We start from the raw sequence: 14,748 nt of genomic DNA, 5'->3' as shown, positions 1-14,748 counted from the left end.
TATTTGACGAGTTACCTTCAGAAAATTTCGCACAGATTATTATTCAAGGCAAAGCTACAATGTCCAAAAAAATAATCCAAATCGGAACACTATAACATATAGCTGCCATACAAACTGACCGCTCAAAATCAAGATTTTGTACATGTGTAGGATATTATAGCTTCGGTGCAACCGCAGTTAAGGGGGTTTCTTGTTACAGATCATTTTGCTGATAACCTACGCTCATTTTGCACTATAGCAACAGTTTAGTAGCTGTATTTGCTGAGTTAGGCGGTCTTTTGGCAGCTCGTATATTTTTTACTCTTCGTGCTGGCGATAACAGCGATTCAAGTGCAAAGTTTGTAATGTCGCATCACTTTCAAACACTTTGCACCATTTTGGCTGCGTTACACTGTCTCACTGCGGCCAAATCTTTGCCCGCCATTTCCTACATAGATGACGTGCAACTTTCATATGAAAATGGTAAGCCACTATTTAAATAAAATTTATAACTACTACATAATTATGTATATAATTCACAGGCACTTGGCAATGCGATCACATAACTTGTAAACATGCTGTCCATAGCTGTAAAATTTCGATACGTAACAATCCGGAACACGAAAATGAGTTGATTCGCTGAAATGCCTGCTATTCCGTAGATGGCACCGCTACTCGGGAGCTGAACCAAACACAACGCATGCTGAAACCAAAAACCGTCAATGTCGATATAGATTCTTATATTGGCGCGCAATCGCTATATACGACGGGCTACAGCTTGAGCTGGCAGGAATTGAAGGGCACCGTAGCCGCTGAGGATTGGGCTAGTGTGCAGCAGACCACCAGAAATAATATATGAAAGCGGTCGATGAGTCCAATAGCTCTTTGAAGATGCGCTGATACCAGCTGCGGGTAAATTGGCATGCAAGCAAAACCAATTTCAGCAAGATAAGGAAAATAATGTTAATGTTAGGCGCATGCGATTTATTTTCAATTGAATTTAGCTAAAAAATATACGAATTTATGCATATGTTCATATGTATGTAAGTATATACACGTGTATATAAGAAAACAAGACAAAACGTTAATTTCTGCTCCATCGAAGCTATAATACGCTTCACAGGTGCATTTCATATAGCAAAAGTATATACCATGAATAGATCTTTACCATTATTTTGTTCGTTCAGTTTGTATGGCAGCTATATGCTATAGTAGTCCGAACTGAAAAATTTTTTTGGATATTGTACCGTTGCCTTGGTTAATAATGTCTGCCAAATTTTGTGAAGATACCTCGCCTAATACGAAAGTTTTCCATACAGAGACTTGATTTCGCTCGTTCAGTTTATATGGCAGCTAAATGCTACAATGGTCCGATCTAAATAATTTCTTGGAAGATTGTAGCGATGCCTAGGATAATGATTCGTGCCTAATTTCGTGAAGATATCTCGTCAAATACAAAATTTTTCTATACATAGACTTGATTTTTAGGACGCAGTTTGTATGGCAGCTATATGCTATAGTAGTCCGATCTGAATAATTTTTTCGGAGATTGTACCATTACCTTAGGCAATAATCCGTGCCAAATTTCGTAAATATGTCTCTTCAAATAAAAAGGTTTTCTATACAAGGATTTGATTTTGATCGTTCAGTTTGTATGGCAGCTATGCGTTATAATCGTCCGATCTAAAAAACTTCTTCAAATATTGTAGCAATGCTTTCAATAATAATTTATGTCAAATTTAGTGTAGATAGGTTATCAAATACAAAAGTTTTCCATACAAGGCTTTGATTTTTAGGGCTCAGTTTGTAGGGCAGCTATATGCTATAGTATATATAGTAGCCCGATCTAAATGATATCTACGAAGATTGTAGCAGTGACTTAGATGATAATGTATGCCAAATTTTGTGAAGATATGTCGTGAAATAAAAAAGTTGTCCATACAAGGGCGTGAATTTGATCGATCAGTTTGTATGGCAGCTATATGCTATAGTAGTTCGATCTGTATAATTTCTTCAGAGATTGTACCGTTGTCTTGGTTAATAATTCATGCCAAATTTAGTGAAGATATCTCGTCTAATACAAAAGTTTTCCGTACAAGAACTTAAATTCGATCGTTCGAGACCTTAGTGTACCCAAAGACGGTCGAAATTCATGTGAACCCGTATGTGGACGCCTCAGCAACTTGGGTTACTGTCTACAATACGGAATTCCATACGGCGAATGCAACTATCTACGCCGTTTCATGGCACAAGTTGTAGCAGCAGACGAGGGAAAGTATTAAGAGTACCCAGATAATGCCATACTACTAAATACTAAATAAATAACCAGCGACAGAAAATTCTTTTATTAAAATTTTGTCAGAAAATCTTTCAAAAATCGCAAAAAAGCTTAACAATTTTTTAACATTTTTTTATTACATCCATAACGGTTGTACATAGATACATACATATATAAGGTATTATTATTTCACAGCATTTATTTTCGGGTATTAATTTTTAGCGTCCTCCCAGGCCAAGCTCACTGCCATCCGCAATGTTTCCTCATTTCCTCCAAAGGCCTGCGCTACGGAATGTTTCTTTTAAGTCTTGTTGAACTGTATCAAGGCTTCTTCTCACTTCTTCACCGATCTGCTGGAGAGTTCTGGCAATTTGACGATTAATATGGGCCGTATTCGCAGCAGCATTGGCCACAGCATCCGCAGTAGCTTTTTCAGCAGCTTTTGAGACAGCATCTGTATTAACAGATGAACTCGAATAAGACGTGCCTGTATAGGTATTGGAGTAGGAGTAGTCTTGTAGCACAGACGAACCGCTGCTGCTCACAATCAGTTTGAAATTGATGTCTTCATTGGATTTTATTGGCTCAGTAACCGACTCATCGACAAGCTGCTGTTTGTTGGCTGACAAACAGATATTTCTTCGTATAAGATCTCTTGGTTCTGTTGGCGACCTAGACTTCGTCACCACGCATTGATCTGTGCCGGCGGGACATAAGACGAGATCGCAACGCCAGTAAGCTACAAAATAAAGAAAATATTGTAGACTAATCTTAAATACTGAATTACAACCAGTGGCGGATCCATGTGAAGCTTTTAGAACCACCCAAAGTCTAAGATTTTAATTCAAATTCGGTAGAATTTATGAAGTAACATCTATTTTGAAAATATGTTGGTGTTAAAATCCCTAAGTAATTTTGGCTCCGCCACTGTTTCCAACAAACGTTATTTATATCTACTTACTGGCATTCAGGTAAACAAGGACATCGCCGGCTATAGTTTGGCTAAATGTATCGGTGACCACCTGACTGAGAGCGCTAGTAGGATCATTTAGACTAAAACAAACGAGCCCAATAAGTAGAACGTGAAGCTGGAGTGATTGTTTTCCGAATCGTTGCATATTGTCCGTTATAACGGTGCTCTTGCGGGATCAACTTAGGGTGTTTGTGCTGAAATGTTTTCAAAATCACGATGCTGAATAATATTATAAATATGCGGCTATATGAATAACAGTCCCTATCTTGTAGCTTTATTAATAGAAGTCCGATTTCCACGCGATCAATGGTTTTTGCGTGGACTTAGTATGCCTTCTTGTGGGGCGGTTAAAGACCAACAAAGGTACTGATGAAGTTCATGCAATGAGATGAATGAATTGGTCGATGAAAAGATAGGAAAAAAAACGTTAACCTAACAAATCCAAAAGATTCTTTATAAGAACTGTTTGCATGGCAACATGATTTAGAGATCCGATCTCAACAATTTCTTCGGAGTTTTCACCATTGCCTTAAGTATTAGGTAGGTTGATAGTTGGAGTGGCTGTTTGAGGACGCACCTAGATCTTTAAGCTATCCACTGTGATACCACTGGCCATAACGTCGCTTCATTCTATTGTCTCCTCTCAGAACCATCCCGGGTTTCTGATGAAGTTCATCAGTACGAAAAGTTGTATCTATGCAACCTCAGGAATATCATCAAGAAACCCTCGACCGATAGTTGCGATTATTTTTTTTATATAAAACCTTACGTTCGCTTAGAATAGATAGGCTCCTCTTCTTCTACCTGCCGACAGCTTCTACAACAGCCGTTCTTTGGTATCCCCTGTCTGCTAGCATGTCTGTTAATAAGGCAGTGACCTGTTAGAACTCCTACCAGATTTGGCATATGATTTCTCTCGAATTTTAGTAGTCGGTATGTACGTTTGTCTGATTGTTGAGCATATTAGAGATTGTTTCCATCGAGACTTAGTTATATCTATAATATGGATCCAGCTCTGAGAGTAATCGACGCAGTACACGACGGGGGAAGCAGAGGCAGGCGAAGATCTTCACTCCGTTTAAAATACCAGGTGGAGAAGGACCTGGCTACAATAGGAATCTCCAATTGGACAGTGAAAAGGAAGGACGACTGGCGCGCTGTTGTAAACTCGGCTATAACCGCGTAAGCGGTGTCTACGTCAGTAAAGAAGAAGAACTTTAGGGTAGTGCCCGCTCTGTCTAGCTCATCTGCTTCACAGTTTCACAGTAATCAGAATATCACTATGTTCTGGAATCATTGCAGTTTTATCGTGAAACAGGTTGTTAGATCCACTAACAGATCTTGGCATACTTTCACTATCTTCGAAGAAACTCTTAAAGACTTTAGTGGTTTAAAAGCTGCTTGGCTATCTGTATATATAAATATATTCCCTGTCAGCACAAGAAGACTTTTTCATTGCTGTGACCTTCGCTTGGCAGGAAGGCGTTTTTGGCATCTAATTTTGCAGAAAAGACACCACTTTCCACCTATATCTAGTTCAGCTCGTCCATTTCCCACTCTTTTCTGCTCGGAAAGGCAAGGTCTGTTAAACGGAAGGCGATTTTGGTATTTAATTTGGGTGAAAATACACCACTTCCGCCTTATATTTAGTTGGAGCCATCCGTATAGATGCTAATCTCTGCATCCCTGTCCAGCTCGCCCATTTTTCACAATTTTTTGGTCGGGAAGGCAATATTGGGGACCGAATTTAAGTTGAATTCTACAGGATTTCGAAAATTCGTCGTATTGGGTAGAAACGGAAGTTTACTAAGTATCATAGAACGCTCGTTATTACAGGCGACTAAGAGGGAGGACTCTGTATACAAGTACCGATTCCGATCAATGCTTTCAGATATATGCTATTGTGGTGCGATAACGGCGATACTGAAAAATGAGCAGCTTCTTGGAAAGAAAAGAACGTGAACTCTTGGTCTTCTTGAAAAGAAAAGGAGATGAGCAAAATATCAGATCAGTATCTCAAAAACTGTGGGACTAGTTCGCGTATATACAGACAGACGAACGTCGCTAGTATATATATTAGAGGGTCTCCGACGTTTCCTTCTTGATGTTCAGGGTATAAGAATTAAGAGCAACCAAAAGACTATAATAAAAAAGTCGGAAATGCCTAATCATCTAATTGATTTTCGGTTGGTGGCCAATATCGATAAAAAATAGCCAATAGTAGGTGCTTATTAGTTAAACTTATCAACGGCGGACGATTCGGTCATTGGCGCAAAGCAGACCCAATAAAAAAGCTTCGTAAAAGTATTATTTTGTTAACAAATCTCAAGTGGGTCCGCATTTAATTTATAGAACCATCGAAGGCCAGAGATAACGGGTTGCATGAATGACTAAGTATGAGTCACAATTGCTTGTTTCACAATGCATTGCTTCTTAGATCCATCGATTAGCTTATGGCAGATAATAAATGTTTACGATTATTTATACCGTTTGGACAAGCTGAAGTGGTGGCTATCTGATTTTGGAGCGTGCAAAGTTTTAGGTGCCTTTCTTATCACAAATTCTATTGCGAAAAACTCGCTTATAAAAGCAATTGGCGAAAGTGAAGAAGGCATCAGTTAAAGTGTTGAGCAAACATCCGAAGAAAGGTTGTTTGCATTTTAACGATTTTTGACGATTTCGACGATTTCGACGATTTCAAAATCATTTTAAAGTTACGGAGGATTCAGTACGATCTTGTTCTATACTCTTATCACATAGAACATAACAATGACCGAAATAATTAAGATTGCAAGCATCGCTTTCTTGGCCTTTTGTTGCCTAGTTCAAGCGAAGTATGTGCCCGGTGTTTCCTACATAGAGAATGTAGAACTCGCCTACGACAATGGTGAGCTCTCTGAGATGTTTTTGGTTAAACGAGTATTTTTTCTAATACTTTAACTTTTTTAATACTTTAAAACATTTTTTTTTCAGTGACGGACATTTGGCGTTGCGACCAACTCGTTTGTCCCACCGGCACACACGGCTGTAAAATCATAAAGCGCAACAATCCCAACAAAGCAGACGAATTGATTTGTAACAATATTTGTGTTGACAAGCTGGGCGCGAATTTGCTGAAGTTCACACATACCGAGTCCATGGTGCAAGCGCAGACGACTGATATTTATGTAAACTCTTATGTGGGCGGCGATATATCGCAGTGGAGCGCGGGTTACAGTCTGTCGTGGCAAGGCGTAAATGCCACTATCGCACCCCAAGATTGGCCCAGTGTACAGGAAAGTATGAGATCTCTTATAAAGATGTTTGACGACTCATATGGCTCTTCGCAGAGAGTAATTAGCACATTTAAGGGCGCTCATTAAGAAACTTATTTTCAATTTACTTTTCCTTTATGAAAATAAATATATAAAGCTTAAAGGAATAGTGTACAAAGCCTACATTTTTAAGTCGAACTTTTGTGTCATTGTAAGTTTAGGACACTAAAACACATTTTAATTTGAACTCAACGAAACATTTTAAGATTGACTATGTCGGCAAACTGGTACCATTTTAATAGATCAATTGAAAAGTCTCTGGCTCACAGATGGCGCTATTAGAATTAAATCCATCGGATTTTTAGTTAGTCCTAACCTTCAAAATATTGTTTTTTGAATGGTCAAGTACAGTTACAACAGAACCTTCCTGTGATGTCAAGTTTCCGGAAACTGCCCTAGGAAATCAATCATCAAGGATTGGTATGCTAAGTTTAGACGTGGTGAAATGAGCATCGAAGACGATGAACGCAGTGGCCGCCCAAAAGGGTTGGTTACCGACGAAAGCATGAAAAAAGTCCACAAAACAATTTTGCATGCCCGTAAAGTGATGTTGTACGAGAGAGCTGAGATTTTCAAGATAGAGCTCAGAATCCATCAAAACAAAAACGAATTGATGATTCTGTGAAATGTTTGAAGCTCTTTAATCGTAATTAAGCCGAAATTTTGCTCCGATATGTGACAATGAATGAAGCATGTCTCCATCATTTCACACTGTAGTCCAATCGACAGTCAGCCGAGTGAACTGCATACTATGAACCCGCACCAAAGCATGAAAAAACGAGACAGTCGGCAGGCAAGGTTATGGAGTTTGAACTTTGAGATGCGCATGGAATAATTTTTACTCACTACCTTGAAAAAGGAAGGGCCATCAACAGCGACTATTACATAACGTTATTGGACCATTCAAAGGACGAAATCGCCGAAAAAGTGATGTTTCATCGAAACGATGGCAAAAATCCATGAAATGGCCTTCGAACCATATCGGCAGATTCTTCAGATCTCGACCACCATCGACTATTTACTGTTCTCAGATCTTAAAAGAATGCTAATTGGGAAGAAATTTTCGTCGCATGAAAAGGTGATCGCCGAAATTGAGGTCTTTATGGTATCGAAAAGTTAGAGGGTCGCTATAATCAGTGTGAAGCGAACTATGTTGAATGAAACAAACGAATCAAAAAAATGTCTTTTCAATTGACCTATTAGAAAAGTAGCAGAGACCCAGTGACGCTCAGCAGTGTCGAAATAAAAGAGCTTGTGCATTTCCCTGCTGGGTTGCGTTAGAACAAGTTTCTTTATTTAGTATTAAGCTCACTTACAACGGAGAAAACTTAATTGGTCTGCGGTTGAACAGTATTTTCATAACCTATGTGCATACATATGTGATTTATGATGAATTTATAAAACAAAGCTCGAGCAACGAGTGATTTGTTATTTCCGAAGAAAATGCATTTTTCTCATGTATTGATATTAGGTGTAAACGGAGATTTGCATGAGAATACTAAAGTCGTTAATAAGACACAATAATAATAGCGATGATGGAGGTGTGGACAACAAAATTCATCTTCTGTGAACTACCAACTTTCTTACGAAAACGAAATATACTGATAAAGTCGTACAAATATATTTTTTATTGGTCTTCTTCTCACAGGTGCTATGTACTTGCACTTATATATACATATATATATATGTATATATATACAAATGCATTGTGTGCTCAACGCTGTTGAGAAGATAAAATATACATATAAATGAGCACCTCGATGCATTTGAATAGATAAATCGTATTTATTGATACAATTTCACGATAATTTGTTCTGACGAAAAACATTTTGCACTTTCGCTCACACACTACATTCATTCACTTAACTATGTATGTGAGTATTTACATCAGAGCGGGTCGATTTACAGGGAGTCATAAAACAAAAAAATCGCGTATGCGGTAAATGTCATTCTGAAGACCTTTCCCTCGGACACTAAGAGACTATGGGTCTAAATGTCATTCTGAAGACCTTTCACTAGAAGACTAGGAGACTATGGGTCTAAAATGTCATTCTGAAGACCTTTCGAGCCGACTAAAACGATTTTTAAGGCGAAGTATTTACCCATTATAAAATTTTGTTGTTCAGTTTTTGAGATATCCGAATGAAATTTAAGCCATAGATGCATTTTGATACCGTATTGAACATTTCTCGCATTCGGTCAGATTGGACAACTTTTTCACACAGCTTCCACACAACCGATTATTCAGATTTTCTAAACTTCGTCTTCAAAATCGCTGGCTCGAAACCTGTTTTGGAACCATAACCACCTTGGAAAAGTTGTTCATAATGATGCGTCGAAAATTTGCCGCATACGCGATTTTAAAGACAAAAATCGAACCGCTCTAATGTACATAAATATTTATATGCCGGCGAATATTTGAATATTTTTTTTTGATATTCTTTTGATCAGTTGAAAAAATCGATCAGTTCGGACAACTATGTACATATATCACACAGCTCCCACACAACCGATTATTCAGATTTCTTGAACTTCGTTTTAAAAAATTCTAGCTTGAAATCTGTTTTAGACCCATGGTCTCTTGGAACCATAGCCTCTTAGGCAAAGTTGTTCATAATGATACGTAGAACATTTTTAGAAAAAAATCGACCCGATCTAATGTAAATACATATGTATGTATATGCCGGCGAATATTTGATTGTTTTTTTGGTTTGCGAAATAACTCACAAATCTTCTTTGAATGCACACACTCACTCTAGTATCAAAAGTCAAAAAAGTCTTAATTTCGAACTCTAAACTAAACTCTAATGAAATAGTTACAATAATCAGTTAATTTCTGCGGCACTGAGTATGTAAGCTTTGTATTTGTTTTTATGCGCGCGTTGCAAACTTTGCGACAAGTCGTTATCGTATCTCTGCTGTGACTGAGCTCGCGACTGGGTGGCTTGCCGCGAAATTGTGTAGAAAACCCCAGCAATTTCAATAGAATTCAAAACAAATAATAATAAAAATGGCACGAAACTGCAAAGAATTTCAATAAACACGTATGCACTATATTAGACTTATATAGACAAGTATGTACATATGTATATTTGTCTGTCTGTAGGTCTGGTTCATTAATTTTAACGGCGACGTAGAGCATCGCGTAGTTTACAAGTGCGGCGAGTGGCGAGAGACAGGTGAACGGTTTGTATTTCACTTTTAATTATTTTCTATTGTCTATTCTATACAGTCTGTACTACAAGCGAACATATTTACATATATTTTATTTAAATATTATAGTTGCTAAACTAAAGACCAATGATATTATTGTAATTAGTGTAATGATTACGTAATTTCTTAGATTCTAGGAAATTTTAACGGCGACAACTTTAACTGGAAGAACTTAGAACAGTCAAAATGCATTAGGTTCGGTTGGAACGTCGCTATAATACCCTTCACAGATAAAATAGTTTTTCACAGAAAGAATTGATTTTGATCAATCAATTTGTATGGCAGCTATATGCTATAGTAGTCCGATCCGAATAATTTCTGCGGAAATTATACTATTGCTTTGAAAAATAATCCATGTCAAATTTCGTGAAGAAAAGTCTTCAAATAAAAAAGTTTTTCAAACAAAGACTTGAGTTTGATCTTTCAGTTTGTATGACAGCTATATACTATAGTTGTCCGATAGCGACGGTTCAAACAAATGAGCAACAGCTACGAAAGAAAAGAGACGGTGCAAAATTTCAGATCGATATCTCAAGAACTGAGCGACCATTCGCGTACATATAGACAGATGAACCGACGGATATGGCTAAATCAATTCAGCTCGTCACACTGATCCTTTATATATAATTTATAGGGTCACCAATACGAGGATGTTGTTTCCTTTTCATTGGGACTGGTTTAAACGTAGCGAGTCTCTTACCCAGCGCACAACTTTCTGTGATTAGTATGAAGCTTTATACACATTTATATAGCGAGCTGCTTGCTTCAAGACCGACGCCTGTTCGTAGCCGCACCTCTTGCGAACAGATGCTGCAATTAGACTTCAGCGAACCCTTAAACAGAATATGTCGGAGTAGGTCCGCTGAAGCTTCCTCTCTTTTAGCCGTGACCCCAGGCTAGTTACCCATGTTTCCAGGGTGCGCGGAGAGAACGTAAGAGTAGGAACTAGATATAGTCCTACAATTGTAACTGCTTGCCCAGAGGCATAACTATACCCCATTACACCCCCTTTGCGCATTGGCAATGGCGAGTATCGCAGTCGATGGACCGATGAGCTGTACGAGATATAAGGCAACATTGACAGAGTTCAGCGAATCAAGAGCCAGCGGCTCCGCTGGCTAAATCACGTTGTCCGAATGAATGAAAATACTCCAGATCTGAGAATAATCGACGCAGTTCCCGCCGGGGGAAGCAATGGCAGAGGAAGGCCTCTACTCCGTTGCAGAGATCAGGTGGGGAAGGACCTGGCTGTACTTGGTATCTCGAATTGATTCTAAACAGGGAAAATAGGACTTGACTGGCGCGCTGTTGTTAACTCATGTATACCCGCGTATGCGGTGTCTACGCCAATAAAGAAGAGGAAAAATATTTTCTTCTGTGTATTACAAACTTCGTGACAGAAATCATTTAAAGTTTTCAATGTTTTGAGGCTGGATTGGCGCTCATAATCAGGTTTGTGTTATTATTTCATATTTTCAAAGTTTTCAGCACATTCTGCCCATAAATTTAGCTTAATATATGGTGTGATAATATGGGTAAATTACCGTACGAGCTTTAATCTTTTGTTGTCAATGTTTTGTTATTCAACTAAAAATGTGCTAGAACAATAAAGTAAATATATCAAGTCTTTACTTACTAAAAAAATTGAAATTTTGCTTAATGAGATAACCCAAATTGCTTTTTGAACTACTAGCACTCGTCCGCTACTATTGAGCTACTCACTTTCGTTGCTATAAATTAGATAAGATGCTTAAGTTTTTCTTCAAAATCTATGACGTACCCCTTGGCCTAAATACTTTATTGTTCTATTCTTGAAACAGTTTTTAAAGAAAATTTCCGGAATAGCCTGCAATGCGATTCACGTTTAATGTCTTCAATTGACTTCTCCGGAGCGGTCGTTTGAGTTTGGTGATATTAGTTGAAAATTTGGCGAAAAACTCACGAAGAATCAATGCAGTATGCGACGGTGCATTATCGTGGTGCAAACCAAGAGTTATCGGCCAATATTCCGTCCTCTTTCCACAAAAAGCTTCGCGCAAACGACGCTTAACACTCAAATAGTATTCCTTGTTGACATTTTCGCCGGTCGTTAGCAATTGGGATCTCACTACACCTCGATAATCGAAGGAAACTGTCACACAGCCTTGATTTTTGACCCGCTTTGACGTGTTTTTTCGCCTTCGGCTCATCTTTGGAACGATATTCTGCCGCTTGATCGTCTATAGATCCAAGTTCCGTCGCCAGCAATACTACGCTTCAGGACATACCGGTGGTCCAAAAGTATTGTTTTACAGACGCTAATGCGACACTGTTTTTCAAAAAAATAAAGTGATTGTGGAACCAATCGTGCTTTCACTTTTCTTAGGCCCAAATGATATTTTAGAATGGTTTTCACTGAGCCTTCCGATATTCCTACTATGTCGGTAAGATATCTGACTGTTAATCGTCGATTCTCAAGCATCAATTCTTTAATTTGATTGACGTATTGATCATCAGTTGTTGTTCATGACTGTTCTCCTGAACGTGGTTCATCGTCAACGCCTTCTCGACCCTCTTTGAATAATTTGTACTAATCAAAAACACTTGCTCGCGGCAACTTTTCCTGGACCTACTTAATAAACCTTAGTTTTTGTCTCAAACTACTTTGGCCTTATCTTCTTCGCTACTTAGCATTTGGTTATAAATTTTCAACTGTTCGAAACTTTTTGTTAAAATTGTATCTTGAGCATCCTCTTGACTGTTCCTCTTGATTGTTCCTGGTGGACACGATATTAACTTCTCTTCGGTTTTGTTTAGCGCGGCCCCTAACTTGGCCTACTCGTCTGTTTTTTCGTTACCGAAAATGTTCCTGTGACCGAGAACCCAAATTATGAGCAAGTGGAGTTGGCATGGCAGTGAGCTTAAAGTATTCCTACATTTGTTGCCATAGCTGGCATTAATCTTTGGCGATGAAAAGTTTAACGATGCCGCCTGGTTATCTGTGTATATGGTTGCTTGCTGTATCCTGCCGTTGCTTTTCAGTTGAACTCCACAGGCTTTGTCTATGCATAGTCATTTCGTTTGGCAGTTACTAGCTGACTCTGAGAGAGATATATCAAGTTGATCGGCGTATACCCTGGTTCTACTCCGCAGTGTATTATGATCGCTGCGGTATAGATTGATACGGTGTTCTCCTCCTCTACTACACCTCTGCTCCATCCACTAAACATTTCAGAACTACTGAACTTGGTAGCAAGCAGTCTGCTTTCTTTTGATTTATTTTGAGCGTTTGAGTTCAGCATATCGCTATGTTCATTATGTCCACCGTGCCAGGGTTAATTGTTAAGCGTGTGCTACGTCATCAATACAAGCGGTAGCTAAAAATTTGGAATTCCTACTGTACGATTAATAAATTGCCGATTAAAGCAGCGTGAGAACAGCGCCGCCGGTAATGAATTATTCCTTTTGAAACACACAAATCGAAAATGAATTATTCATAAAAAATGTGTTTGTTTGCTGTGTTTCTGTGCGCTAACATTTGCTAACAATTGCGACAATGAACATGAAAGTTATATAAATAACTAAAATATATGAATAACATTATTAAAAATAACGCTAAAAGCCAAAAATAAATTTTTAAAAGAAACATGAAGAAATCTGTAAAAAAAATTATTTAAAAAAAAATTATATTAAATAAAAAAATTAATTTAATTTTAATTAAAAAAAAAATAAATTTTTTAATTTTTTTAAATTTTTTTTTTATTTTTTATATATATTTAAAAATAATTTTATTTTTATTTTTATTAAAAATTATTATTTTTTTTTAATATAAATAAAATAAAATTATAATTTAAAATATATTATAATCAAAATGATCTATTGCTAGCTTCTGCTAATTCAGTGGAAATTCACAAACTGGTTGCCGTTCTTAAATATGTTTGTCTGTGTGTATGTGTTGTATAAATGCGGATTTTAATTTATTCCGATTGAGTGAAGATTTATTCAATTTGATTATGGCATCATTTATAGGACGGAATTAGTGCTGGTCGCACATGAGTTGATTGATATTTGCAGTAGCCCTAGATGACAGTTATTAGAGCTGTAAACAACTGTGCAATGTATTTTATTTATTTTTGTAATGGCATATTCTATTAAATCTTATATAGATATCAATCGGTGCCACATGAAGTAGTGCTGCTTGCCTTTTATTTATTGTCATTTATTGCTCATATAATAATTAAACAGACTCGAACACTTCGCTTCATATCACAGTACGTTACAAAAATGCGTATATCATATGATTTTAGATTAGATAATGTGATATCATAACGTAAGCATATTAAACTACATGTCAGCATATGATGTCGCACCTTAAGAAATAATACGACTTCAAATTATCACATGATAATAAATAATATTCCTACGCTTCGCTTCAGGTAGCAATATAATATGTTTAATGGTGTTACATCAGATAATATCACATCGTAAGCATATTATTACTAAAACGCATAACTTTTTGTTGAAAAAAACGTATTAGGTGACATAACATCATATGATTCCACATCACAAATATGTATAAAACACACCATATAATGTTCCTTAACATCATTTGATATCACATCGTAATATATATTATTACCACAACGCATCCCATGACGTCATATATCATCATATGATGCCACAGAATAAAAAAAATTATTGCATAACACTGTATATCGCTTTAAATCATCACTTTCATCAAATTTCAATGCTTCGCTTCATATCAGTTCACATCACCAAAATATGTATTAGCCATCACATGACGTGATGAAACATCATATGATCGCAAATAATGTTAATTTATATTATCGGTTTGCATCAATTCTTGATATTATATAATATATATATGACGATAAATTACATAATGTGCTCTTACATCACATGATATGAACACATGAGATTTTAGAAATATTACATCATATGGTAACATGTCACTTGGTTAAACTCATATTATGCACATATCACATGACATT

General features: G+C 37.1%; 2 protein-coding genes and 1 pseudogene across 4 annotated transcripts; 2 read left to right on the top strand and 1 right to left on the bottom strand.

Moving 5' to 3' along the window:
- Nucleotides 1-239: 239 nt before the first annotated feature.
- On the top strand, nt 240-1,029 carry LOC126761431 (uncharacterized; annotated as a pseudogene).
- A 1,339-nt stretch (nt 1,030-2,368) lies between these two features.
- On the bottom strand, nt 2,369-9,483 carry LOC126761425 (uncharacterized). 3 transcript variants are annotated; one of them, XM_050477562.1, is made up of 3 exons: nt 9,299-9,483; nt 3,219-3,424; nt 2,369-2,996 (listed from the first exon to the last, which is right to left on the bottom strand). In XM_050477562.1, exons 2-3 carry the CDS (start codon nt 3,373-3,375, stop codon nt 2,521-2,523), a joined length of 633 nt encoding a protein of 210 aa, XP_050333519.1. In that variant the 5' UTR covers nt 3,376-3,424; nt 9,299-9,483; the 3' UTR covers nt 2,369-2,520. The 3 variants fall into 3 exon arrangements, with proteins under 3 accessions (XP_050333519.1, XP_050333518.1, XP_050333521.1); XM_050477561.1 differs by having other exon boundaries at nt 9,365-9,483; XM_050477564.1 differs by having other exon boundaries at nt 9,272-9,371.
- LOC126761430 (uncharacterized) lies at nt 4,704-6,676 on the top strand. The gene is made up of 2 exons (XM_050477569.1): nt 4,704-6,117; nt 6,204-6,676. The coding sequence occupies exons 1-2, from the start codon at nt 6,000-6,002 to the stop codon at nt 6,590-6,592; spliced, it is 507 nt and encodes a 168-aa protein (XP_050333526.1). The 5' UTR covers nt 4,704-5,999; the 3' UTR covers nt 6,593-6,676.
- Nucleotides 9,484-14,748: the final 5,265 nt, after the last annotated feature.

This window comes from Bactrocera neohumeralis, chromosome 6 (assembly GCF_024586455.1).
Source record: "Bactrocera neohumeralis isolate Rockhampton chromosome 6, APGP_CSIRO_Bneo_wtdbg2-racon-allhic-juicebox.fasta_v2, whole genome shotgun sequence".
In the NCBI taxonomy this organism is placed as follows: domain Eukaryota; kingdom Metazoa; phylum Arthropoda; class Insecta; order Diptera; family Tephritidae; genus Bactrocera; species Bactrocera neohumeralis.
Note: the sequence above shows the minus strand (reverse complement) of the source record. Positions and strands in the feature narration are given on the sequence as shown.

Excerpts from the sequence above, each read along its gene's own strand:
- LOC126761430 (XM_050477569.1), top strand. The coding sequence starts at position 6,000 with ATGACCGAAATAATTAAGATTGCAAGCATCGCTTTCTTGGCCTTTTGT. Across the intron at positions 6,118-6,203 it reads AGAACTCGCCTACGACAATG|TGACGGACATTTGGCGTTGC; the intron begins GTGAGCTCTCTG and ends TTTTTTTTTCAG.
- LOC126761425 (XM_050477562.1), bottom strand. The coding sequence starts at position 3,375 with ATGCAACGATTCGGAAAACAATCACTCCAGCTTCACGTTCTACTTATT. Across the intron at positions 2,997-3,218 it reads CCTTGTTTACCTGAATGCCA|CTTACTGGCGTTGCGATCTC; the intron begins GTAAGTAGATAT and ends TTTATTTTGTAG.